Here is a 23,939-nt window from a genome sequence, read left to right as displayed (position 1 = left end):
TCTTTTTTTTACTGCTTTAGCAATATGCTGTACATATGATCAGCGTAATTTGGGGATTTAATAACAGATAATTTATTTGTGAAGTGCAATCTGCCACTTTTTTTCTATATCTGTGTTGCAGGGATATCTACAATACTCTGTACTTTTTTACGGCTACTACGGCAATGTGCGTAAAATCGGCAGTGCTGGCTACAGACTACCCTTGGCCTATTTTCTGGTCGGGATGGCAGTTTTTGCCTACAGCTTCATCACTTTGTTAAGAAAGTAATCACCACTACAAAGATGCTTTGCTTGAAAAATTGCTGATTAACTAACATTCAAATTTATAGTCCAAACGAGACTTATAATGCATTCAAGTTGTACATGTTCTCAGTTCATACATTCCCTGAAAATCAAAGCCATGATCTGGACTACATTTATGGAGTTTTTATTTAATTTAATATTATGTGGTTATTTTTATGCAGTTATGGTCATTATAAAAATATGCAAAGATATGCAAAATACCAGCATGGCATTCTTTAGGACAAGCTCCATTTGTGTTAATTTAAAAAATAACCACTTACTAGTTCCAGAATGCAGCTTCATATACTTTTTTCTATCAGGATGGCTAAGAACTCCCGCACGAGTTTAGCCGGCACCTCCGATGAGAATTTCACTTTCTGCTGGCGTGTCTTCTGTGCGTGGGACTACCTGATTGGGAACCCAGAGGCGGCTGAGAGTAAAGGGGCGGCCATCATCAATAGCATCAGAGTGAGCGTCTCATACATCCAACAGACCGAAATAAACACTCTGTCCTTGATTCAATTCTCAATGATCACCCAGTTTTAATTCAGTTAAGGGCGGTTTGTGTTCCATTATAAGTGTTATTTGAGTCTCATCAGTATCATGCTGAATTACAGATATTTCTGTCACGTCAACACAAAGAACAATTTTGCGAGGTCTCAAGTGTAGATAAATGAAGGTTAAAACAAGCAAACAAAACAACAACCTACGAGGGAGAAAAACATAACATAATTCAAAAACAACAAACAGCAACTTCAAAACAGAACATACCAGAGGGGGGAAACAAGAGACGTAGACACAACAACGATCCGACAAATACTGACAAAAACAAGGAGCTTATAAAGGGTAGAAATCAAGAGGGAACAGGTGGGAGAAATCAAACACTAATCAGATAACAAGGGGGAGGGATCAGACAATGACAGCAGCATAAGACAGGACAGGCATGTGACATTACCCCCTTCTTAAGGGACCAAGCCACTAGGGACGGGAGGGACAGACCAGGAAGGGCGGGCGGGAGGGACAGACAAGGAAGGAACAGGGAAAACAAAATTTTAGGCGGCCAAGCTGGCCCGCAGAGTTCAGGCAGCCTGGATGGTTCGCAGAGTTCAGGTTGCAAGGGCGGAGCGGTCAGAACAGGGTGTCGCAGGAAGAGCAGGGCACCGGGTGGGCACAGGCAGAGCAGGACGCCAGGGCTGCGCGATCAGAGCAGGGCGCCGGAGTGGTGCAGCAGAGTCCACCGGAACTGGGACACCCGAAACGCTTCCTTCTCCTTCTCGAGACCACTGAAACGGAGTCCCTTGGAACTGGGACCACCGGAACCGGGACCACCGGAACGCGATCCACTGGAACTGGGACCACCTAAACACAATCCACCAATCCACCAGAACTGGGACACCCAGAACTGGGACCACCGGAACTGGGACCACCAGCACACAATCTACCGGAACTGGGACCACCGACACACGATCCACAGAAACTGGGACCACCGGAACAGGGACTATCGGCACAGGAACCCCCATACATGATCCACTGGAACACGATCCACCGGTACAGGGACCACTGGTACAGGGACCACCGGAACACGGACCCCCAGAACATAATCCACTGTAACAGAGTCCACTGGAATACAGTCCACCGGAACATGGACCACTGGAGCAGAGGTGAGGAGAGTCTTCCTTCTCTGCTTAGAACCCACTGGAACTGGGTCCACTGGAGTCGGGTCCCCCGGAACACGGACCACCGGAACTGGGACCATGGGAGGACTGGGGTCCAGGCGGTCAACGAATTCCCAGAACCCCAGACTCCCCATTCTCTACATCACCTCCGGACAGAGGGGCATGTCGAGGCAGAGATTAAAATTCTCTTTCCACTCTGCCTCGTCGAGAAGAAAATGGTCCACCTCCATAAGGAACAGGCCTGCGAACTGTTGTACATCCGTCCCCTGTTGATGGGTGTACTTGGAGTTCAGGTGTCGCATCACCCACATGCTTTTCTCAAACTCCATCGGAAGGACGGGGAAAACAAAATCAACAAAAAACAAGTCCTGCTGAGTCCTCAAGTGGTCGGATCGTTATGTCACGTCAACACAAAGGAAAATGGTGCGAGGACTCAAGTGCAGATAAATGAAGGTTTATTTACAAAATAAAACATAAACTCAAAACAACAACCCACAAGGGTGAAAAACATAATTCAAAAACAACAAACAGCAACTTCAAAACAGAACATACTGGAGGATAACGGGAAACAAGAGACGTAGACACAACAACGATCCGACAAAGACTGACAAACACAAGGAGCTCCAATTATGATCATCCGAACCCACATCCTAAAACTTATAAGGCATCTGTCTTTTATAAACACCTAATTTATAGACAGAAAAATTCATATTATAAATATGAAATTAGTTTACATTTATTATACATTGTGTTCAACCTACTGCAGTAATTTTAAAAAAATCTTATTTAATATATAAATAACTTTTTATTTTGATAAAAAAAAATGCTATTTATTTAATCTAATTAGGGCCCAAACCCTGAATTATTATTATTATTATTATTATTATTATTATTATTATTATTATTATTATAGATATCATTATTATATTGGTTTACTGTTTTAAAATTCATTGTCATTTTCTTTCTTTTTTTATGAGAGTGCTAAAATACCACAATTTATTAAAGTAACCATAACTATAGAACCTATTTGGCTGAAATTATGAACAATGTTTTTTTTAGGTTTTGGATTATATTTTGGATGTCAACTAACCAGAAATGTTTTATTACTTTTTTTTAGGAGGCCATTGTAGAAGAGCAAGAAAAGAAGAAAGACACAAGCTTGCAAGTTTTCCTCTTTATCTGTGTTTCCATTATCACCTTAACAAATCCCTAAGTGCTGACTTAAGTGTTTTCTCCAAAGTTTCTCAGAAGAAAAGTGCATGTTTAACAAAACTGGCTTTTGAGGCTGGGAATGATTGTATCAGTAAGTGACTTACAGTGATGTGCTGTTCCTCTCTATCTGGGGCTGTTGTCACAGCTCTTGTAATGCTGCTTCAGACAGCTCTGATTTATACATCTTCTCCCCGTTCCAATGCAATCGCAGCAGAACATGCGAAACGGAGAACGTCCTGCCGTATTTTATACAAACAGCCTTTTACTGCAGGCGGATGACTGCACCTAAATTGCCATCAGACCTGCTCACACATTAAAGCCGATTATAATATTGCTGGAATGCGACACCCATGCACACAGGGTTATGCTAACATTTGTACAGTGTCTCTAGATTATCATAGCTAAACTTGCTTGAATCTAACGAGACCAGGACATCAAAATCAAATTGAAAAAAGATGAATACATTTGCATTAAAAAAATTAAGCCTAATCAAAAACCTTTTTTTTTTTTTATGCCCCTATTTTCAGGAAAATTAGGCACAATTGCTCACTGTATATTTTCGTTACTAAAATGTGCCGATTTATCATTTTTTTTGCAATTATAGAAATCATTTAATACAGTAATTTTTCATAAAAATTTGTGAATACATACTCGATAAATTAAATCATGTGAAATATAACCCAGACAAATAATTGACGAGTTTCATGAGATATTTTTAATAGATTGCGTTCTTGTATATCTCTGTTTATTACATAGTTTCAAATATGATGACAGAACATTTCTGAAGCACTTGCCTATTACTCACTTGCTTTTGTCTGTGATAAAACTGGGAAATGAAGTGCATCAAGTCAGAAAGGGATTGTTTATTGATGCTGTGCTTGCAGTGTTCAGCCAATGCTGATTTTAGAGCTGTAGGGGAAAGGAGCCCTGTTATGATACTTGAAATTCTCTTGAGCATGTATGTTGCTTTTGCAGTGTTTATAACCTCATGAATTATAAACACAGTGTCAGAAGAACTTTCATTGAAGCGTTTTTGGGGGTCTATTGGTCCCTGGCAATTGAATCTGCACATTGACTACACATTAGTCATCTCTCTATAATATTTGATTCTGATCTGATCTAGATTATGATTCTGGTCAATAACTACAAGAAATATTGTTGTATAATAGAACTAAGCTGTATATTTGACCAGTGTCTTGTTACTCAATTATCTATGTAGTTGTGCCAGTTTCAGGTTTCTTGCATCACTCTTTGGCCTCTTTCTTCCCACATATAATAATTGTAAGTCAGTAATCAATAGTTCATGTCCATTTATTAGCTGTGTAAGCGAGTTAATGTACAGTCATTCATTCATCATCCCTGTTGGGGAAGATGCAGGATCCTGATCACCCTCACCACCCCATTATTCCTTATTTATTTTTCTTTGTAACTTGGAGGTTCATTATATAACAGACAGATGTTTAAAGGTGTATCTGACTCTATTGTTTTCTCTATCCCAACAGAGCCGTACTTATCAGTTTGCGGATTCTGGCAAATATTCTCGTCCTGCTGTCATTGGCCGGGAGCATCTACATCATCTACTTTGTGGTGGATCGTTCTCAGAAACTGGAGCAAGAGAAACCTGAGCTAACACTCTGGGAGAAAAATGAGGTACGTTTTTATGTTGTTTTGTATATTCTCCAAATGTACAGTACACAAATGGACACACTGCAAAAAGGACCTGTTCTTCCTTTGTCGTCTTCTTCCTCCTCTTTTTCCTCTTCTTCTTCTTCTTCTTTTTCTTCTTCCTCTTTTTCCCCTTCTCCCTTTTTCCTTCTTCTCTATCTTCTCCCCAAGCCTGCAGTCTCCCTCTCATTTACTGAAGCTTTCGCGCCTCGATCGCCCCCCGGTGACCGGTCCCAGTATAGCCGCCCCTCTGTGATTTCTAATGGACGCGAGACAAACTAAATAATAAAATTACACTTCAAAAATGTTTCCCCAAAGTTAGTTTATGTCACTAAAGGCAGTTATCATCACGATGATTTCATTTCAGGTGTTCGTTTTAAAAATAAGTTTACTTTTAGTTAGTTATTTGATGCTATAAAATCGGGGGGTGTGACGTCATGATTGACAGCTGAGACTGACGGCTTCTCTGAGTGAAGTTGTCACTGAGGCACTAACGGACTTTTTTCGAAATTTTTGGGAGCAGATTAGAGCTTTAGCTTTAATTTCTACATTTCCATAACTGTTTATTTCACACCAACATTATTAATTGTTCTGCATCTGCGAGAGTGTGGGCGGGCTTTTGATATCGCGACTGTACATCCTGCTCTACTTCCTGCGCTCTACTGCGCAACTCCGGTCCCGAAATCGCTACTGCGCAGACTCGGTCCCAAGATGTCAGCGCCGTGCAAGGGCGCCTGAAAGCTTCAAATCTGCCAAGCGGAAACGGATGATGTCGAGTCGTCCATATTTTTTTACGGTCTATGCTTCTCCCTCTCCCTCTCCCTCTCCCTCTCCCTCTCCCTCTCCCTCTCCCTCTCCCTCTCCCTCTCCCTCTCCCTTCTCCCTTTTCCCTTCTGCCTTCTTCTCCCTTCTTCTTCTCCCTTCTCCCTTCTTCTTCTGCCTTCTCCCTTCTCCCTTTTCCCTTCTTCTCCCTTCTTCTTCTCCCTTCTCCCTTCTGCCTTCTCCCTTCTGCCTTCTCCCTTCTGCCTTCTCCCTTCTGCCTTCTCCCTTTTTATTCTCCTTCTTCCTTCTTATTCGTCTTTCTTCATCTTCCTTTGTCGTCTTTCTCTTCTTCTTCCTCTTGCCTAAGAAAATTCTGGTTAAAATAAGGTAACTACAGGGGTGTAGGTTTAGAGTTAGTACCTAGTTATTACCCAGTTATTGTAATTACTGTAATAAGTACATAATATGTACATATGGGTAACAGGACTATAATAAAGTGCTACCATTATTATTCTTATTTATTCTTATTTATTTATTCTATTTTATTAGACTTTTCTTCTTCATATTATTATTATTATTATTATTTAATTATTTGACACATTTTTATTGTTGTTGTTATTATTATTTGTTAATACTTATTTAATTATTCTACATATTTGACTTCATATTGTTGTTGTTATCATTATTATTTTAATTAATTCATTATTATTATTATTATGAGTAGTAGTAGTAGTAGTAGTAGTCGTAGTAGTAGTAATTTAATTCTTATTTTATTCTTCTACATATGGATGACCAATGTACTGTAAATTAAATAATTAAATTAATAATGTAATCAATAAACAAATGTTATTTTAAATACATTTTTTTCTAATATTCTTCTATATATTATCAATATTTATTTATCAACTTACTGTACTTTTTTATTTATTATTATATTTATTTAAATGTTCTTCTTCCTCTTCCTTTTTTTTATCATCATCATCATCTTAATTATTCTTGCTTTTCTGTCTGCCACATTCTGGTCTGTATTTAGTATTAGGGTGTGTATTTCAGGAAGATGAATAATGTTATACTGTAACTGAATTGTGTTTCATCGTCAGGTGAGTGTGGTGGTGTCCCTCATCACAATGATTGCTCCTTCAGCCTTTGAGCTAGTGGCCCAGTTGGAGATGTACCACCCCAGAACAAGTCTCCGCTTCCAACTTGCCAGGTAATAAAATCACAGTTTGAACAGTGTTATTGCTCTGGTTTGGTTCTACCACTTTTGTTTATTAATATAGAAACATGCCATTTTTTTTGTTTAGAGTTCTGGTGTTGTACCTTGGAAACCTCTACAGTTTGATTATTGCCCTGCTGGATAAGGTCAACAGTATGAGCTCTGCTGTGAGTAATAATTAGTCTTATTCAATTCTCAACCGTTTCTCCAAGGCTGCACAATTGATCAAAATAAAACTGAAGCCGCGATATGGCTTAGCTTGGCAGCAAATAAAGTATTGGCCAAATTGATGTTCGGCCTAGGAGAATTTACATCTTCATCCTTTATTTATTTTTTTACATTTTAAGATCTAAATTTTAAGCATTTTGCATAATATTTGTTCTTTGTCAATTGTTTAATTTGCCAAATTGCCAAAAACATGCCTTATTTTATTTTATTTTATTTTATTTTATTTTATTTTATTTTATTTTATTTTATTTTATTTTATTTTATTATTTTATATTTTTTTGGCCAGGCTGTCATTGTTTGTAAACATTTGTTGAAACTGATTATGTTGTAGTCAGTGCTTTCTTGTGAGCTTTTTGTTTTTCTATGCATTGTTTTGGATAGCTCTTTTTAAAACTACATAGTAGTTGTAGTTTGCCCTTTTTTTTGCTATAATTTTGTCCGATAAATACCTTGACCAAGTTTAGTGTTTTGGTTCTTCCTTCATATTTAAAACATAAAAAGAATATTAACATATTTTCCTCATTAATTAGAAAAATTTAATGTAACATAAAAAATATATATAAATCATACATGTTTTGAATAATTCCAGATTCTTGCGGGTCCAGTAAACCTTACTGACTCAACATCGTACCTAGCGACCATTTCTCAGCCTACTGAGGACAACCTGTCCACCATTGTCCCAGATATCACGGAGCGACAGAACAGCATTCTGAACACGACTCTTCTGGACCTCAACACCAGCGTGACCACTATCAAGAGCACCACAGTCTCCAGACAGCCAATAAGAGTGCAGTCTCTGTTAAACCAGACCGTCGTCTATGAGTACAACACCAGATCACAGCAAGACCCCTGCTGGGAAACATATGTCGGCCAGGTAATGGAAATTACCGATACCTGCACATCCTTCACATGGAAATCATTGCTCTCTCTTCCAGATTATTAGGGACTTTGCTGGAATCCTCTCCTGGCTGGACCCTTCATGGGCACTATAGCCATAGTATTATCAATTATCACATTTATTCAGTTCACTGCTAATGTTACCAGTTGGCAGAGTCTTCTGCTTGGTCTTGAAGTGAAGCTGAAAAACAAAATTGATTCTGTTTACTTTATTAATTCTGGTTGTTATTGGGAACAATGCTTCATTGTTCTTCCAAGTAAGCCAAAAATCCAATACATTTCCATTACAAGTTCCTCGGAATGTTTTTATTTTTTATTTTATTTTTGTCTTCACTTCACAGCCAAGCAAAACAAAGCTATTAAAATATAATGATATAATGATGATTATCTCACAAAACTGATAAACTCACTTTGAACTTTAAAGGTTTGAGGTTGGTAAGATTGTTGTCTCTTCTGTCTCTTCAGACAGTCTCTTCTGTTCACCAAGGCAGCATTTATTTGATCAAAAAGGCAGTAAAAATATAATATTGTGAATTATTATTATTATTATTACACTTTAAAATATCTGTTTTCTATTTGAATATATTATAAAATGTAATTTATTCTGGTGATATAAAGCTGAATTTTTAGCACCGTTTTCAGTGTCACATGATCCTTCAGAAATCATTCTAATCTTTTTGATTTTTGCGGCTAAAAATGTTGAAAATAATATTTTCAAAACCACAATACACTTTTCTCAGGATACTTTGATTAATATAAAGTTCAAAATTATTTTTTAACTCTACATAGTTATTTTTTTAACTTTTTGCTAAATATTTTTTTTTTAACCAAAAAATATAAAGTTTTACTTTCTTTGAATTAGTGCATGTCGATCTAATTCATTGTATTAGATGGAAAATATCAAACAATTTTGGCCAGAGATTTTTCTTAAAAATGGTTCTACTTTTTTGAGACACTTTTTCAAATTATTTTTATTTTAACTCTTTAATAAAAAAAGTTTTTATTTTTTTATTAATTGATGCTTTTCAATCAGAATAACTAAAAGACAATACAGCGCTTGTTTCGACATATTGACCAACAAAAGCATTCCTTACTCTCTGATTCAGTCACAAAAAACAACAAAACAAATAAAGAAAAAAGAAAAGAAAAGGATTATAAATACTTGCTCCAAAGCATATTAGTATATTACAGAACAATACAAATAAAATAATATTAAAATAACATGCACACGTACTACATAAATACAGTACAATAATAATATAGATAAAGTAGGCTACAGCAAAAAATGTAAACATTACTTAGAAAGAAAGAAAAGAAAAAGGAAAATTGCACCTTTTATAGACAATCACTGGCATCTGGTAGGAAAACCAAATACAATTGATTTCCCCTTTTTATGTACTCTCTGTTTCTTAATAAATCAGAGATGAGAGAGAGAATGAGAACAACAAGTGTAGAGGAAGGCTTATATAAAAGGCTTTTCAATTATTTTTACAGTAACTAACTATTCTCAAGTCATTTTCCCTCAAGTATCCTAGCTGAATAAGCACAGCTGTAGCTCGTCACAATAACAACTGAACATGTTATCGTTTGACAAACTGATGTTTTGTGTTTGTGCTATATTTCTAGAAATAATTAATTTGATATTTTGTTATATAATGCAAAGACATTTACACTTTGTGGCCAAATACTTTTTGGGGCTACTGTGTATAGAAACAAACCCCTAAACACTTTGTATTTTTTGTGAGATCTACACAGATACATAAGATACATTTATAATATATATATGTTTAAACTATATAGATTGGATGTGTGGATTGAAATATCCAGCCCACTTTTATTTAATGAAACTGCTGTCAGGTTTGTCTTTCTCTTGGTTTAAATCCAAAGATCTGATTTAGCGTCCTGCTTTGAGATACTGATGGTCTGTGGAGGGGTAAAACTGCACCCTGCACAAGGAAGGTAAATGCAGGCTGTTTATTTTATTTATCTTATTTACAGGAGATGTTAAAGCTCTCCATCATTGATATGATCTTCACTGTGGCAAGTATCCTGCTCATTGATTTTATCCGAGGACTGGTGGTTCGATACTTGAGTGACTGCTGCTGTTGGGACTTGGAGAGCAAGTTTGTAAGTCTGTCAATTCTGTTCAAAAACACACTTCAAGAGCTTTTTCAAGCAGATTTGTGACCAATCGATAGGCCTGCTTTGAATTTTCACCCGTTAAGATGGGATAAAGTATGTTAACATTGAAAACCCAATCACTTTTAAGCTTTTTCTTAATGTTTTTGTGTCAAATCTAACTGCACAATAGCAGAATTCTGCTGATGTGACCATCACAAAGTGCAGAGAATAATGTGTATTATTTTATGTGTTAAGACTGAAACATTATGTTACTAAAAGTGAACTTATCACTTTTTTGTTTTGGATTCTGATTTTTCTATAACAGGGATTCCTAAATGAGCTATCATCTTTTCATGAATTCACAAATCAAACATATATTAATATATTACATTACGTTTCAAATTAAACTATATTCCCTTTACAGCCAGAATATGGTGAATTTAAAATAGCTGAAAATGTTCTTCATCTGATATACAACCAGGGAATGATTTGGTAAGTGATGATTTATCCATTTATCAATAAATTAACTATTTTTCTCTAATACACGCAGTCCTAATAAAAAAAACAACAACTCTGTGTGTTATATATATATATATATATGTATGCATGTATATATATATATATATATATATATATTTATATATTTATATATATATAATATATTAAGCTGTATATCTGCTGTTTATATAGCTATATATAAACTGTCCTGTTGTTGTCGTGGTGCTCCTTACAGAGGACCTCAATGCTCCATTTCCCTTCAGCTTTGTAATCCCACAATAATGACTTTTCTGAAGCTCTAGGTGCACAAGCAGAACTCTTTTAAGAGGGGGAATAAATCGCATTTATGTCTTTCTCTCTGCCTGTAGGATGGGAGCATTCTTTTCACCTTGTCTGCCCGCCTTTAATGTCCTGAAGCTCATTGGCTTGATGTACCTGCGGAGCTGGGCTGTGCTGACCTGTAACGTCCCCCATCAGCAGGTCTTTAAGGCCTCCAGGTCAGTGAGGCAGAATGAGGTCATTAGAGGTTATACCTTCACTTACCACTGATCTGATACAAGTACAGCTGACCTAGGACAATCTGCCATCATTTGCTTACAACATAACAATACCATTAAAACATCGATTTCTTAAATCCTTGGGCAAGTCGAGCAGGATGCAATTCAATTCAGTTAATTTTAAATGAGGGTTGGATTGATGCATTTCCATGACTTTCATTAATTTTCATTTTGTTTGTGATGACTGCTACATGCATTTTTTAAAACTAAAAACAAAAACAATTTAGAGTTCTGGGACTGTTATTTTCTAGAAGTGTAAAATATTTATTTCATATTATATATTGATTTGAATATTAAATATTTCTTGAATTTTCCTAATTTTCCAGGTTTTGTAATTATTTGTAATAATTAGTTTGTTATTATTACTGTCACGTGTTGTAGCTGTACAAAGAAGAAGAACTCTAAGAATAGTCAGTTTTTCATCATTGTATGCTTAGCCCTTACAGCCTCCCGTTCATTCCTGTTAAAAAAGATAAGCAAAGATAGTGCTGCTGTGAATAAGTTCTATGACGAGCACCCTTCTGAAAGCTAAAATGACAAATGGGACACCATATGGTCTCATCGATTTAAACGTATGCACACATGGCAGCCATTGTAAGTCCACAAGACCGAGTGCAGATGAAGTGTGCCGTTCGGGACAGGACCTATTTTGCCAACGGAAATAGTTCCAAACTAAGAAGAAAAATTGTGTCTCCAAACTACACAGCAGTGTTTGTTTTTTGAATGAATTACCGTTTTTTTGTATTAATCGGGTAAGTCAGTGGTTCAATGGCCCATTCATGCAGTCACTGGACACTTGCGTCTTTCATGAATGAATCAAAGGAAATTGAACAAATCAGTTGAATGAATTATTCTATGATTCACTTAAGACTTGCCTCCACATACTGACGGTGTAAGTTTCATATATAATATTTAAGAATTTTTCCAAACATCTTATATTTTATATACAGAATGTTGTATTTAGAACATTATTAAATAACATTTATTTAGGCAATTGTAATTTTCGTGTTAGTAGATTTTAATTAATGGTAAGAAGGATTATTTTAATTATTTAATTTAATTGGTATTGAACCCTAAATGTTAAATAGTATAATTCACTTTCTTTTTTTAAAATAAATAATTATGAGAGGGGTGCCCTTTTTTTTTTTTTTACTTGAGCCCCCCATCCCCCACACCCCCAAAACACCCTCATATGCTGATATGTTTTGATTAAAATTGCAACAAAAAACTGATTTCTGCGTCTTTTTTTTTTAAATTTGAAAACCTCTCCAACCTATTTTTCTGCATGTTTCCTTTGCTGGTAAAACATTTTTTTACTTTGCTGGCATTTTTTTAAGATCTAAATGGCTGAGTGTAAATTCCATTGACAAGAGCTGTAATGTGAAACAATTTTCTTTTTTACGAGCCGTGAGATTAATTTAAAATCAGCGAGCATTCAGTGTACGGATCAGGGACTCTCTGAATGGTACACTTTTGTTCTCTGCTTCACTGAATCCAAATCCCTCTCATTTTCCAGCGTTGTGAGTACCGAGATAACAGTGGATACTTCAGTGTGACAAGCGACTGTGTTGGTCAAACCATCTCTCCTTCAGATTTATGTAATTGCATCTTCATCGAAGCTTTATCAGTCAGTCGCAGATGTGAGGCGAAACATTACCGTGTAGTCTACACATATTTCATCTTCAACGATACTGCTGCATTTATTACGATAATAAGGAATCATAAGTGTAAAACTTAGCATCAAATATTATGAAACAGTTAAATCATTGTATTTTAGTTGTGTATCTGAGTTCATTCATATTATTGTACTGGGATTGTCTTTTTATTTAAATGTATTGTATTCCCCAGATCTAATAACTTCTATCTGGCGATGCTCCTCTTCATGCTTTTCCTGTGTATGTTACCGACCATTTTTGCCATTGTGAGGTACCGGCCGTCTCAGTACTGTGGACCCTTCAGGTAAATAAAACTGTCTTATGTGGGGTGTGTTTAAATCTAATCTAATTTAAGGTGATGTATATAATAATTGTTTAAATTTTTTGGAATGTTGAAAAGAAATACTTAGAGAGAAACAGAGATATGATGCAAAGGCAACTATAAGTAAGTGATTTGTAGTTTTGTGCATTGAGTTGTTCATGAGAACGGTTTGTGTTTTTTGTGATGGAAGGGGTGACTTGTTCATTGAATATTCGACCTGGATTAGTTACATACAGATTCTGCCGTAGTCGTTGCCTGGGTTACGTATGTGTGGGGCGGTGCTATCAAAATAGGGGGGGGACCTTTTTGGGGGTAGGAGCATGTTTGTTTTGGTGATTTGAAATATCAACAACGGTTATCAGAAACCACTTACCCCACCTTTAAAGGTGCCCTAGAATGAGTTGAAACAATATGTTAAATTGTTCTCTGATATCTATATGGAGGGTATTTGGCTTCTTTAAGCACAAAAATTGTCCAGATACAGTTTTACAGGTCCATTTACAACCCTCTAAATTGTCCCTAGGATGTAATCTAGCAAATTTAGTTGTTCAGCGAAGTGGCTTGTGAGTCCTGACCGTCCTGACAGAACACAGACTGACTGAATGACACTTGAAAGAAGAACATTTCAAATGGAGATTGCTGAAATGCAGCTTACTTGTTTATTGGTGTTTTCAGATCATCCGCGTGCGAGAGAGAGCTTGCGTGCATATGGTTGCCAGATTGCAAATGTTTAGGTAAAACACCGGATAGTATACATGTTCTTTTCACAGAAAAGCTCTGATTGGGGGATTTAAAGGACTCAAATCAACTAGATGCACGAACACTCTTCTTTCCCTCTGCCAAAACCAAAACCAGTATACTATCCTGTGTTTTGGTTATACATGGTACTTGGAGTTTCCTATGTACTAGCATCTTGCGTTATCTAGACAATGCTGTCTCTCTAAGAAACTTTCAATTTAATCAGACATTGTTTAAACAGTCAATAAGTGGATAAATCACTATAGTTGGAATTGGCAGGAATATAGTTGGAATTGCCCCTTTCTCCAGTTTAAGACGCTGAGCGAAGCTTGTTTGAAATGGGCCGAGCAAATGAACTATTTTGAATTAAATTGTTACGGTATCCGATTATAATAAACATCAACCATGACTGTTGCCATTTTTTATCTTTGGGAATGGTATGAAAAGTCCTCACGTCCCCTGCACAGCCTGGAACATGACGTGTCCATGAGATCTGCCGTTTTTGCAATCCTCGAGATCCAGATGCAAATATTGGGGGCATACATATTAATGATCCCAGCGATTTGGTCACAGTTGGCGTTATGTTGAGAATCACTTATTTTTCTGTGATGTTTTTCATGCATAAGATTTACATAAGTAGGAGGCTTTTGAGTGTATGAGTATGTAATGGCGTTTGAGACTCACAGTATGAGATGTCCATGTACTGAACTCTTATTATTTCACTATGGCAAGGTTAATTACATTTTTCATTCTAGGGCACCTTTAAATATAATCGAATACATGGCTTGAAATATTAAGTTAAAATGTTATGTTACAAGAAAGGGATTGTAAAGTAATACAAGATATGTAGAAGATTGGTTTTCTGGTTTAAACCGTTTAGTGTCAATATAATATACCAACATTTTAGATTGCAGAATGATTGACCAATCAGAATCAAGTATTCCAGAGCACTGTATAATATGCGTTAGTTTTTTAATAATATACATGAAAATACATAGTTGTTGTTTTTCTGCATTTCTTTAATCTCCTCTGCTGCTCTGTAGTGGCCAGGAGAAGATTTACGACATCATCTCCGAAACCATTGCCAACGACTTCCCGCTGTGGTTCAATAAAGTGATGAGTTACGTCACCAGTCCTGTGGTGGTGCTCCCCGCTTTGCTTCTACTCTTGTAAGTACTTCTGTCTAAACTGATCTTAATTATCAGTAAATAGTAAGAAAATAAAAGCTCATCAAGATAAACATTGATGTTGGCTCGATAAAGCCTAACAAAAAAAATATTAAAATGTTCTGTATGGTTACTAGTGCATTGCTATAGGTGATGGTGTTTTAGGAGATACACTGCATTTGAAAAGTTTGGGGTCAATAAGATCGTTTTTTATGTATCTTTTATTCACCAAGGCTGCATTTATTTGATCAAAAATACAGTAAAAGCTGTAATATTGTGAAATGTTAATCCAATTTAAAATAACTATTTTTATTATAATATATTTATTAAAACATTTTTTTTTATTACTGTGATGCAAAGCTGAAATTTCAGCATCATTACTCCAGTCTTCAGTGTCACATAAGCCTTCAGAAATCATTCTAATATGCTGATATGCTTCCCAAGGAACACTTCTTATCAAAAAACTTTTTTTTTGTATAAAACTTTATACATTTTTTAGGATTCTTAAATTTAGGTTAGATTTTTCTTTTTTAATAGAAAGTTCAAAAGAACAGCATTTTTTTTTGGAAATAGAAATCTTTGTGTCATTATACATGTTTTTTTTCTGTAACTTTTGATCAATTTAATGTGCCCTTGCTGAATAAAAGACCATTTTTAAAAAGTAAAAGAAAAAATACTTACTGATCTCCATTTTTCAGGGCATGACATTTTGCTCACCACCCAATGTGGTTAGAAGTTTTCTATTTTCACTGGCCACAATTTTGACATCGACACCATGGGAACCTGCCGTATATAGATACACTCACCTAAACAATTATAAGGAACACCTTTTCAATTTCTCATTAGTGCAATTATTTAATCAACCAATCACATGGCAGTTGCTTCAAGGCATTTAGGGGTGTGGTCCTGGTCAAGACAATCTCCTGAACTCCAAACTGAATGTCTGAATGGGAAAGAAAGGTGATTTAACATGGATCCATCATGCCTTGTTACCATTGTGCAGGCTGGTGGTGGTGGTGTAATGGTGTGGGGGATGTTTTGGCACACTTTAGGCCCCTTAGTGCCAATTGGGCATCGTTTAAATGCCACGGCCTACCTGAGAATTGTTTCTGACCATGTCCATCCCTTTATGACCATCATGTACCCATCCTCTGATGGCTACTTCCAGCAGGATAATTCACCATGTCACAAAGCTTGAATCATTTTAAATTGATCCCTTGAACATGACAATGAGTTCACTGTACTAAAATGCTCAGATCTCAACCCAATAGAGCATCTTTGGGATGTGGTGGAGTTTCAGGCCCTGGATGTGCATCCCACAAATCTCCATCAACTGCAAGATGCTATCCTATCAATATGGGCCAACATTTCTTAAGAATTCTTTCACCACCTTGCTGAATCAGTGCCATGTAGAATTAAGGCAGTTCTGAAGGCGAAAGTGGTCAAACACAGTATTAGTATGGTGTTCCTAATAATCCTTTAGGTGAGTGTATTTTTAATATTCTCATAATTTAGCTGTGTGTGTGTGTGTGTGTGTGTGTGTGTGTGTATGTGTGTGTGTGTGTGTGTGTGTGTGTGTGTGTGTGTGTGTGTGTGTGTGTGTGTGTGTGTGTGTGTGTGTGTGTGTGTGTGTGTGTGTGTGTGTGTGTGTGTGTGTGTGTGTGTGTGTGTGTGTGTGTGTGTGTGTGTGTGTGTGTGTGTGTGTGTTTTACTCGCCAAGATTGAGATTTTGACGTTAAATAATCAGTGAAAACGAAACTATTTTTGTACGAAGAGGCAGCATTATGTGAATAAACTTTTGGGTGTGGGCACAAAATCTGCGGGAATGAGTAAAATTATGCACCGAAATTCAAGTCCTTTAACAGTAACAATATTCATCCGGAGCAAATGAAATGAGTGAATGAAAGGAGGCTGGTATTGTCAACTCACTGTCGGAGAGATGAGAGAGCTGGTATTGTGTATCTATTCTGCAGAAAAAAAATATTGGATGCGTTTCTGACATTTGTATCGAAAAATCAATATTTTTGACAATGCTACATCAATGCACTTAGTTTATTATTTCAGATACATTTTTAACACACTTGAAAAATGTATATATTATATATACAATTAAACCTAACAAAGTGGCTAGTATGAGTTGACCTGGTTACACGTCAATGCTGAAATCCACCTGCATTTGGAGGGTTGGCGTGTGATAATGTCAAGCTCTGCTACTCTGCACAATAGATGGGATCTATGGAAATTTGGGTTTTTTGATAGTCTGCTGTAGGGAAAAAACACAGGTCTATTGAATTAGAAAGAACATAGCTTTGGTCTGGGGTTAGAGAGTTAGAAAAAGCCTTTTTTGTACAATAACAGCATATTGGTTTAGTCAAGCAAGCATAATTCGACCAGGCAAGCAGGACAAATGCCTTCATTGCACTCAGCCATGTGCTGTTTGTCGCTGTCTCTTTCAGTATGCTGATCTACTACCTACAGTCCATTGCTAGATCACTCAAAGTCACCAACAGCCAGCTGAGACTGCAGCTGCAGACCGTGAGTCACTCTAAATGGAATATCATTATGATGCATTTCAGTTCATTTAACAGATCCGGGGTTTACAATAAGGAACCCGAGCGAAACAGGATAAGGTCTTTGGATTTCATTTAATCTCATTTCTCCAGCAGTTTATTTTATAACGCTAATTAAATTTCCTGTTGCAGGAGCGCACAGACGACAAGAAGAAAGTATTTCAGTTAGCTGCAGGTACTTTGTCTATGAACTATCTGTATTACGAATACAAGGGAACGATTCGGGCACATTTCAGCCCGCTGAGCAGTAACGGCCAAAGTAATGTAGCCTACTCACGATATATAACGTCATAAGGCAATATCAGCTTGTCACCAGTTGGCTGGACATTTGGGTGTGTAAATGTGTGATTTACAGCACGTCTGCAGGCACCCGAGGGCGGCGATAAAAAGGCAGAACAAGAGAGCGACATCACTAGCATGGAGTCGTCCGCCCGCTCCACCTCCCCTTCGCGGCGCAACGGTAGCGTCACAAACTTCGAATCTCCAGTCCGCCATGGTAACAGCATCCGGACCATATCCCAGTCGGCTTCACGGCCTGACATCCCCAGAGCTGCCGGAGCCACGCGGAGTCCCTCTGTCCCAGTGAGGCAGAAACACAAAGCGGAGCACGTAGCCAGTAGGTCTGTGCGGCTCTGTGGTATAAGAGCTTTATATTTCAATTCACTGCTGCTTAGGTTCCATGCATCTGCAGTTCATGAAGCTTCACTGCCCTCCATTTCTGCCCATGTCATGCTTTCAGAATGTACAGCAGCCCCTCAGTTCCTCAAAGACAAGTACGACGAGTGGAGTACATACCCATCAGGTTTGGTATATTCATAAAGTCTGATTATGAATAAACAAGTGAACCGTATTTTTACAATTCTGTTACTACCCATTCTGTTTCTAATGCAAATTATGCTCTATCAACAGCTTTTGTGGCATAATGTAGATTACTGCAGAAAATAATTTCATTTTGGCCTTTATTTTGTTTTATTAAAGGTAAAAATCATAATTTCTATGGAAGCTTGTTTCTGCCATGGAATTTTTTCTTTCTTTCAAGATAATTGTGACTTTTTAGTGACATTTTAATCTCACAATTGTGAGTTATAAACTCAGAATTGCATGATACAAACTTGCAATCTTGCAATTGTGACTTTATATCACACAATTCAGACTGTATAAACAACAATTGTGAGATAAAAGTCACAATTATCTTTAATAAAATATAAAAAAAAATCCATGGCAGAAACAAGCTTTCATTAGAATACGATTTTTACCTTTAGTAGAACAAATTTAAAGGCTCAAATGAAATTTTTATTTTTTTCCCCCTGAGAAACAGGCTTCCATACATTTCAGCAACTAAAACTATTAGAAATGATTTTCGTTGATTTGAAATATACAGTAGCTGAAATAAAAAATATAAAATGAATGAAAACATTTGAAACATATTTATTTCAGTTACATCCCAAGGCAACAATCATAATTTACATACATTTTTTGTAAGTTGAAGCACTACTAAATTACTAAAACTGAAATATAAAGTTAATTAGAAATATTAAATACAAATTAAAAAAACAGCTAACAAAATCCAATATGAAAACTGAAAATATATGAATAAAAACTAATTCAAACTAATAATAATACTTTAATACTAAATAAATAATGCAAAAATAACATTGGTTTAGAGTACGGAAGGTAGAGTAAAATACACAGTTTCAAAAGCACAGCCACTACCCAACTTATTTAGCAATGAGGAAATGAGCTATTTTCCAAGTTACAAATGGCCACTCCTGCCACAATGACTAGAATGTCATAGCAGGTAACTTTCTCCTGATATGCATAAAGCCCAATCAGGAATTATATCAGTCCAAAATTATCACACCAAAAACGATAACTATATTAGCATCTACACGAGCAGATATCATTCTGCTTATTCTAAGCACGCTGCTGTTTTGTTGTCTGTCACTATAAATATTCAAGCTTGTTACAGCAAGATGGATTCTGATTGGTTGTCAATGTTTTTATTGTTCATCAGCGGGATAAAATCCTTCTGAATGGGTTTCCAACAATATACCGTTATCATTATAGCTGTGGTGTGATCTTGAGAACGATTTTAGAACTATATCTTCACTGTTATCTTTATAGTTATCATCCTAAGTGTGAACGGGCCTTAATTCATAACCAGAAGTTCACCTACTTAGAGAATTAGCCCCGGCTCAAAAAGGATTATTTTTTTGAGCTTTACTGACCAAACAATAAACTGCAGTAAACTCTTTATGAATAATTAATGTTAAGTGCTTCAACAAAATACAGACTTTATATTTTTGTTTCAAACCCTTCGGAACACTGGCTTGCCAATTGTGTATGTGTACATTAGTGTAAATGTGTGCTTTTAGCTTCCTTTTTTTAACTTAAGGACGTCAAAATTTTCTGTGGTAATCAACATTCTTCTGAGAGCACTTAACTAATTCACATCTATAAAAAAAATTCCTATTAAAACATTTCAAAGTTTGAATTTTACTGCTTATACTTGTCACTGTGTGTCTACTAAAGGAAAAAATATGTAGATGTTGTTTATAGAGCTTTACTTGATTGAACCTTTTTTTTTTTTTACTTGAAGACACTTTATTCTATCATATCAGATCGGGGATAGTAAGGGAACTTCAGTGCTTACACTTTGAGAGTAAAACTTTATTAGGCTTCACTTTTCATTTCATAAAATGCAGTGCACTTCATACTATTTCATTAAAGGAGCAATTCACCCAAACCTGAAAATGTAATTGTAATTTGCTCACCCTCATGACATTCTGACCTTGTGTTATTTTCTCATGTTCGGAAACACAAAGCAAGCTCTTAGGAAGAATGTAGGCAGAATGTTTTATGAGGCTTTTAGTCCTTGTCAGTTTAAATAACCATCCAGTTTCATTTCACAAAAGAAAGAATAGAAACAATGCACATCTTGGAATGATATTGTATAAATTAAAAAGTTTTTGGTTAACTATTCCTTTAACATAAGTTACAAGCTGCAGCATATATGTAAATGTCTTTGTTTCTTAAGGTTATGGAAGGTAGGGTGGATATGTACAAACATGCATATTCATGTCACGTTGTACTCTCTGATATCCAGGCATTCTGGGTACTTGGCCAGCACCAGTGGTTCCTCCCGCTCCAAGTCCTACCACAACATGGCCTACACCCCTAGTACACGGTACGCAGAGAACATCCAATCCGATCCACTGTTTCGGAAAACCCTTCGGCCCATGCACAACGAACCCGGCATAATCACAGCTCAGAGCTACGTGGGCCGCCGGCCACACACGACGCGGTACGTCATCGTCAACGAACATGAAGCTCGCAAGAAGCCTCTGCGCTCCACTACGCGCATACCGAGACATTACCGCCTAGCAGATGAACCGACAGAGATTGTAGAGCTGTATCCACGTAACGTAAAGCGTTACATTCCTCGAAACCCTCACCGCAGCCAGCAGCCACACCTCAGCGAGGAAGAGGAGGTTGAAGAGGAAGAGCCAAAGAGCAGCACGAGGAGGGGGTCGAACCGTCCGCGATCACTGTCGGACCTCCATCAGACCGCACGATTCTACATCGGCGACGCGATAAACAGTCAGTTGTCTATGGAGCAGGGTTTATATGGGGACGAAGAAGAGGACGATCAGGAAGACGACTGGGTGAATGATGGCTTGCACGCTTGCTCTCAAACGAACATCCGAGGCCCGGAGTCGTCTCACAGGTACGGCGAACAATATGTCAAGCCCAAGACCAAGCATAAAGTGGAGCCATCGCTGACCGAGTCCGATTCGGCATCGTTGGCGTCTAGTAGTGACCAACAAAACAGCAGCACAGACCAGTATATCCAGGTCATTCACAACAAGGAAAAGTACCTGAAGCCCAGTGCAAAGCTCACCAAAAAGAAATCCAAGAACAGCGTTAAACTCAATGTGTCTGCCACCAATGATCTTGTTTGCTCAAATGTTTAATCAGTTCAGCAATTATGGCTCTCTGTTCAAAAACCCTAGTGAGCTGTCTATGTAGGAACTATTTTAAGGCCTCATAGGCGCACACCAACACAAAGTCTGTTTCAGAGGGTAAGGTTGCATTATTATCCTGCCTTATAAAGACATCTTCTATAGGCCAAATTGTAATGCACCCTTTCCCAGAATGTACTGTGAATAGTGCTGCGTTCCAGACAACATGGCTGGAGTGATGTAGTCCAGCCTGTAAGTTTGCATCATCCTGCCCCTCAACGCAGTCCCATTAGGATTTTTTTAAATTAGAAATTAACACTAGCTTTTTACTTCTAGCTATTGTATATCTTGGCTTTAAAATTCATAAAATTCAAGTTATGTTATAAACAAATTATGCCACGGTCGCATGACTGTGTCATTTCCAAAATGAGTTTACCTGTTTGGTGTGATGATGGCGATCCCAAAAACCTTTGTAGTCCCAGCCGCTATGTCATGAAAGGGCAGACTCGTATGAAGGCTAAAAGTGTTTAGGGTGCCATTTAGCATGGGGCCTAAAAGCATTAAAAGCACCAATCCTAAGTTAGTATTACTGATGCATTTTATTTTGAATAAACCTTGAAAATATCTTGAAAATATAATATCAGGCATTTAACCAAAAACCCATTGACTTCAGGACGATGGGGACCAAACGCTAACTTGTGTCTGGGTTTTGGCCTACAAGAATGTCATCCCTGAGCCACTCAAATCTCCGGCTTCCTAGTTGAAAATAACTACTGGAACTTTCCTTGAAGTTGGACATCCAACTCATTCAGAGCTGATAGATCAACCCTCAATTTCACTGAGAAGTTTTGTTTCCAAGATGACAGCAACTTAAGTGATGTTCCATTGGGTATTTTAAGTGGAGGTGAGTGAATTCTGAGTTTTTTGGAAAGCAGCATTATAGTGTATTTCATTAAATTCTGAAAATATAGTTAAATAATATAATAAAATTACTGTTTTACTTAAAGGTGCATGCTGTAAATTTTAGCGGCATCTAGAGGTGAGGTTGTGAATTGCAACCGCTTACCCCTACCTTTCGAAGCACATAGAGAAGCTGCACTCTGAGACAGCAGAGAGAAGCTAGCGCTCTGTAGAGCAGTTTGTCCGTTTAGGGCTACTGTAGAAACATGATGGCGCAAAATGGCGACTTCACTGTAAGGGGATTGTGGTCTATGTAGATAGAAATGGCTCATTTGAAGGTAATACAAACATAATGTTTCCATTATGTAAGGTCTTTATACACCACTGTAAACATAATTATGTATACTATATTGCATTTCTGGCAATAGATCATCATAAATATTACACACTGCACCTTTAATTAGCTTAGCAACATGCAAATGACAAACTCCAATGAGTGGCAGTTGCTGCCTACATAGGGCGTTCCATATCATTCATGTGGTCCCACTCTAGTTTGGATCCCTCATTACAAGGCAGCTGCTTGTGTAGGTAGCACACAGCAAGACAGCTTACTAAGTTTTGGAACAGAGCCATTTATTCAGTATAACACCTACAGGTTTATACTATAAAAGCTGCAGTTTGCATTGTAAAGCACAAATAAATGACCAATCTGTATAAGTACTTTGCATGTATCTGTAGATTTTCATTAAATCTGATATAAAAAATATATACATATCAATTTTTTATTTTGGACATTTGTGGACTCCACTATCCAATTTATGGCTGTAACCGTGTATTCAAGATTGAGTGTGTACTAAATGAAAACATTTAGAGTAAACAAAAGTAACCTTACCAAATTTAAATTTTAAATAAAAATTTAAAGATTGCAAGTTCCCCTTTTTAAAATGTAATAAGTAGTGTAACTATTTCAGTTACTTTATTGGAGTAATGTAACTGATTACATTTGATAAATTTTCTATTTTCCAGCACTGGAATGCATTTGTATCACTCGCCATGGTGGCAACTCTTAGACAGTTTCTCTGTAACTGATTACATTGGCATTTATTTTGTAATTATATTACATAATCTAGTTACATGTAACTATTTCTCCCCAACACTGTTTGTAAGTTATTACTTTTCTGAACTATTTTCAACTATTTACACTCCTGAATATGCGGTAACAGTCTTGGCATGAAATAGGCTGTGTTTTTTGGTTTGATTTTTTTAAAGTTTGGCTTCAAACCATATTTGTGCCCAGGAGGGTTATTAAAAATGCTCCTTTTGCAATACAAGGTAGTATTTCCATAAAGGACAATGAAAGTCTTTCAGAAATATTTTCTTACGTTTAGGCACAAGAGCTAAGATTAAAATTGATTTGTGAACCATGATATTTTCAAAATTATTTTAGTTTTTTTAGCCACCTTTTGAGGTTTTAATATAGGCTACTTCTGTAACTTTATTAAAGGTTATAAT

The 23,939-nt window shown here is 36.8% G+C and overlaps 1 protein-coding gene across 3 annotated transcripts in view; it reads left to right on the top strand.

Moving 5' to 3' along the window:
- Positions 1–23,127, top strand: part of LOC137076117 (transmembrane channel-like protein 3) — a 38,314-nt gene extending 15,187 nt beyond the window's left edge. For 2 of the 3 annotated variants that reach the window (XM_067445059.1, XM_067445067.1), the window contains 17 exons: positions 122–264; positions 603–750; positions 3,076–3,119; positions 4,673–4,820; positions 6,698–6,807; positions 6,902–6,980; positions 7,631–7,915; positions 9,937–10,065; positions 10,484–10,551; positions 10,926–11,054; positions 12,963–13,073; positions 14,873–14,998; positions 17,452–17,530; positions 17,698–17,824; positions 17,921–18,185; positions 18,305–18,367; positions 20,672–23,127. In XM_067445059.1, coding sequence (XP_067301160.1) covers positions 122–264; positions 603–750; positions 3,076–3,119; positions 4,673–4,820; positions 6,698–6,807; positions 6,902–6,980; positions 7,631–7,915; positions 9,937–10,065; positions 10,484–10,551; positions 10,926–11,054; positions 12,963–13,073; positions 14,873–14,998; positions 17,452–17,530; positions 17,698–17,824; positions 17,921–18,185; positions 18,305–18,367; positions 20,672–21,539 — 2,922 coding nt within the window. In that variant the 3' untranslated portion in view covers positions 21,540–23,127. The remainder of the gene's footprint in view (positions 1–121; positions 265–602; positions 751–3,075; positions 3,120–4,672; positions 4,821–6,697; positions 6,808–6,901; positions 6,981–7,630; positions 7,916–9,936; positions 10,066–10,483; positions 10,552–10,925; positions 11,055–12,962; positions 13,074–14,872; positions 14,999–17,451; positions 17,531–17,697; positions 17,825–17,920; positions 18,186–18,304; positions 18,368–20,671) is intronic. The other variant, XM_067445075.1, reaches the window with a different exon arrangement.
- The last annotated feature ends 812 nt before the right edge of the window (positions 23,128–23,939 follow it).

The sequence above is a fragment of the Pseudorasbora parva genome, chromosome 1, assembly GCF_024679245.1.
Source record: "Pseudorasbora parva isolate DD20220531a chromosome 1, ASM2467924v1, whole genome shotgun sequence".
NCBI classification, from domain to species: domain Eukaryota; kingdom Metazoa; phylum Chordata; class Actinopteri; order Cypriniformes; family Gobionidae; genus Pseudorasbora; species Pseudorasbora parva.
Note: the sequence above shows the minus strand (reverse complement) of the source record. Positions and strands in the feature narration are given on the sequence as shown.